Source organism: Bos taurus, chromosome 15, assembly GCF_002263795.3.
Source record: "Bos taurus isolate L1 Dominette 01449 registration number 42190680 breed Hereford chromosome 15, ARS-UCD2.0, whole genome shotgun sequence".
NCBI lineage: Eukaryota > Metazoa > Chordata > Mammalia > Artiodactyla > Bovidae > Bos > Bos taurus.
Window position 1 is genome coordinate 46,887,055 of NC_037342.1, and position 4,287 is coordinate 46,891,341.

At 42.7% G+C, this 4,287-nt stretch overlaps 1 protein-coding gene across 1 annotated transcript; it reads right to left on the reverse strand.

Moving 5' to 3' along the window:
• Window positions 1-3,098: 3,098 nt before the first annotated feature.
• OR56B42 (olfactory receptor family 56 subfamily B member 42) lies at window positions 3,099-4,064 on the reverse strand. The gene has a single exon (NM_001390769.1). The coding sequence runs from the start codon at window positions 4,062-4,064 to the stop codon at window positions 3,099-3,101; it is 966 nt and encodes a 321-aa protein (NP_001377698.1).
• Window positions 4,065-4,287: the final 223 nt, after the last annotated feature.

The window sequence follows — 4,287 nt, forward strand, 5'->3', positions numbered from 1 at the left end:
GCAATCAGATCTGAACATCAGACTCATTTCTGGCCCACCAGGTATGAGTGAAATTCTGTCAAGACTTCCTTTTAAATAACTTCCTTCTTGTCTGGAATGTGGAGATGAATGTGGAGTAAGGTATATATAGTTTAGAATGACAGAGCAGAAAGTTGAAAGAGCCTGATTCCTTCATGTCACAATTGTTGCTGTTGTTCAGTCACTAAGTCTTATCTGACGCTGTGCAACTTCACGGACTGCAGCACTCCAGGCTCATCTGCCCCTCACTGTCTCTTGGAGTTTGCTCAAATTCATGTCCATTGAGTTGGTGATGCTATCTAACTATCTCTTCCTCTGCCGCCCCCTTCTCTTTTTGCCTTCAATCTTTCCCAGCATGGTACAACAGTGCTGCTTTAGTAATTCTGAACTGCCTGACTGTGGTGTGTATGTGTGTGTGATGAGAAAAATAAACTCCAGTGTGGCTGGCCACTATTATCTATTGTCTCATATACAGCCAAACACAATCCTAATAGTTTGTTACCTAAAGTTAAGGAGACACATCTCTCTCCTTCTTGATGTTCTGTGCCATGTGCTGGCCAGCCCTTTGCCATAACACTTCTGTTCACTCTTCACTCACTCTCCAGAGTTGGAGGACACTCTTAAGTGTCTTCATCTGAGCAGTTAACGAAAAAAAAAAAGTTGAATAGAGCTCAGTCCCTTTCTCTATCCCAGTCTCTAGACCATGTGTCTCTATGGCTCTCAACCATGTGGTAACCCCAGGTTTAAAGGTCCTATATCTGCAGGGAATCTGCAGTTGGGGAAGGTCAGTTTGATTCAAGAAATTGCTAAGATTCAGCTAACTGACAGCATATTGAAGAAGAGGGTATACAAATCTATAAAATTTAGGCATTCAAATACATGTTTTTGTTGTATTTTCCTTTTTCTACTTGCAGCCAAGGCAGACTTCTGGGAAGATATCACTATGCACTTAAGAAATAAGGAATTATGTTTCACCTACGTGAAGGTGGTGTATCTGCTGCTACTGCTGCTAAGTCGCTTCAGTCGTGTCTGACTCTGTGTGACCCCATAGACGGCAGCCCACCAGGCTCCCCCGTCCCTGGGATTCTCCAGGCAAGAACACTGGAGTGTGTTGCCATTTCCTTCTCCAATGCATGAAAGTGAAAAGTGAAAATGAAGTCGCTCTGTCTTGTCCGACTCTTAGCGGCCCCATGGACTGCAGCCTACCAGGCTCCTCCGTCCAAGGGATTTTCCAGGCAAGAGTACTGAAGTGGGTTGCCATTGCCTTCTCTGGGTGTATCTACATATATTATTTAGAATTTTTCTGCTTAAGAGGTTTGTCTATTCTCCCTTACATATTTATTTATTGGATCATTTATTTATATCAGAATGGAGTCATGGATATTTATTTTGTACTTTAGTTATAATCCAATACTAGAACTTCTGACCTGTAAAGAGCTTTTTGTCATCACTCCTATCCTTACAACAACAACAACAGCAACAACAACAGAAAGCTGAAAAAAAGGAAATTCAGTGATTTTTCTTGGACTCATCAGAGAATTGACATTGCAGGGTAACTTCTACCCCCAAATTTGGGGGGACAGATAAAGACAGAGAATTCAGAGAATCTGGCTAATAGGAGCAGTAGCTACTGGAGCCATAAACCAGTAGGAAACTTCAAAGTTAATTTAGACAAATCCTGGAGGATGTGTGTGGACTAGTATGAAAATGAGAAACACTTGGAGCTGTAGTCTTAGGGAGGCTCCACACTTTAAATCCAGCAATTCTAGCAGATTCTTATAGTAAAGATCCAAGAATGGATTGTGAAATAAGCCCAGAGCATGCTCCATGTTAGAGGCCTCCTCTCCAGGTGAAAAGACTTTATTAGAGACATATCCTACCTGGAGTAGGGGGTATTTCTCTGACTCCAGGTTGTTTGTTAGTTCTGTGATTTCAGTTTTCTGAGCTGAAAAACAGTCCAGAAAAACAGTTGATTTTTGGTTTGTTCAGGTTCATCTTGATATCAGGATGGGAGTGGCAACTTCTAAGTTCTTTTTATATGTTGGAACAGAAAAGAAATCTGTCTGATTTTTCTTTGACACTCAGATCTTGGCCACATAGTTTTTACTAATTTGTTAGTTTTCCATTCTGTCTATACCCTTATTCTACCTGGGAGGCTTGGTCTGAATTATCCTTATCAGCCTGTTTGTAGAACTGGAAATCCAATCTCTTGGCTGGTAAGATTAGAAGAAATTCCAGTACTTTGGGGATTTATTTTTCCCTCCCCAAAATGTTAAAGGATCTCAGGGACTTAGTCCAAGCACCATATGGAAAGAGAAACAGGCAGTTTGACCCATGCATTAGTACACTACTTTTTATCAGCTGCAATGCTTCTGCTCTGGGTGTATAGGATCACTGTTAAAGAAACAGGTGAAAGCAGATGGTTCATAGATAAGCCTTGTTCATAGATACAATAAAGCCTTTCTATTTAACTCACTCTGTCAAAGGAAGATGATTCAATTCCTTGAATATTCATGGCCTAAGTTTTGCTTGGGTTCCAAGCTCACTCTACAACTTCCTTCCTATTTGACCTTAGGAAAGTTTCTCAACTTTCTTGCCTCATCTGCAAAATGTGTAAATAACAATGAGTCTTGCTTCACAGGGTTGTTCTGGGGATTAAATGAGTTAATATTTGTGAACTGTCTAGAGCAGTACCTTGCTCTAGTATAGTACTATGCTCTTGCATAGTATGTACTATGCAAAATAGGTGAATTAATTTGAATTGATGATCCTACTGGAAGTGAAAGTGAAAGTGAAGTAGCTCAGTCGTGTTGGACTCTTTTCGACCCCAGCTCCTCCGTCTGTGGGATTCTCCAGGCAAGAGTACTGGGGTGGGTTGCCATTTCCTTCTCCAGGAGATCTTCTTGACCCAGGGATTGAACCCAGGTATCCCGCATTCCAGGCATACGCTTTAACCTCTGAGCCACCAGGGAAGCCTAATCCTACTAATTGTGATATTGAAATTTTGTCCCAGAACGACTGGGCTCCAAAGCCTGTGTGCTTTCAATACCGTTGATAACTTTCTGCTATTTAAAGCTGGCTCACTTCCTAGACATATGCTCACCCAGACCAAACAACCTTTGGAAGCCCACCCTCAGCTCCTGGGTCCTAAGGGCATACACCATAGGGTTAAGGGCTGGGGGGATGACACTATGCAACACATTGAGAAGAACAGGGATGATGGGAAACTGTCTTCCTGCCAGATGGGTGACAGACACTACAATAACAGCGGTGTAGAAAAAGAGAATGAGGGTGAGATGAGAGCTGCAGGTACTCAGGGCCTTAGATGTTGCTTCAGCAGAGTTCAACCTCAGCACTGAGCGAATAATCAACATGTAGGAAGCAAAGACCAGACCCATGTCACTCCCAACCACAAACCAAGCCAAGGCCAAATGATAAAATCTATTAATAGTGATGTCATCACAGGCCAGACTGGTGACCCCCAAGTTAGAGCACAGGCAGTGGTCAATCTCATTCCTGGAGCAGTAGTGTCTCTGGGCAGCAAGTACAGGCACTGGGATGATCAGCAGGCCATTCCTGAGCATCATAGACAGTGTGACTTTGATCACAAAAGTCTCAGTGACTATGGAAGAGTACTGAAGGGGATAGCAAATGGCTACATACCTATCTACAGCCATGCAGAGGAAGATGCCTGACTCCATGCACATGAAACAGTTGATGGCATACAACTGAGCAAAGCACTCAGTGAGACTTATGGTCTTGGCATTAAACCAGAAAATGGCCAGGATTTTGGGCATGATGGTAGTAGCCAGGCCAATGTCCACCACAGCCAAGATACCAAGGAGGTAATACATGGGCTGGTGTAAGGTAGACTCATGATGGATGGTGATCAAGATGAGGAGATTGGCACCAAGAGCTAAGAGGTAGAGTAGAGCGAGGGGCAGGGAGAGCCAGTGTTGCCAGCTGTGAATGCCTGGAAACCCCATTAGAACAAATTCAGACACTTGAAACCTTGAGCCATTGGTTATACTTAGGGTAGTATCCATGTCATGGGATGTCTTCTTCTCAACATTTATCTGTGAATTAAGGGAAAGCAAGAATAGACTGCGGTTAGCCCAGCTGAGGGTCAAAATTCATGTAGAGGAATATAAGATTCACCAGTGACTCAGTTCTTTTTAGCATAACATATCCTCAACTTGCTTGAGACCCTTGGAAAAAATTCAGATAAGAACAATGGAAGAGCCAAAACAGATTCTAAGATAAAGCTTT

Coding starts and splice junctions, on each gene's coding strand:
- OR56B42 (NM_001390769.1), bottom strand. CDS start 4,064: ATGGATACTACCCTAAGTATAACCAATGGCTCAAGGTTTCAAGTGTCT.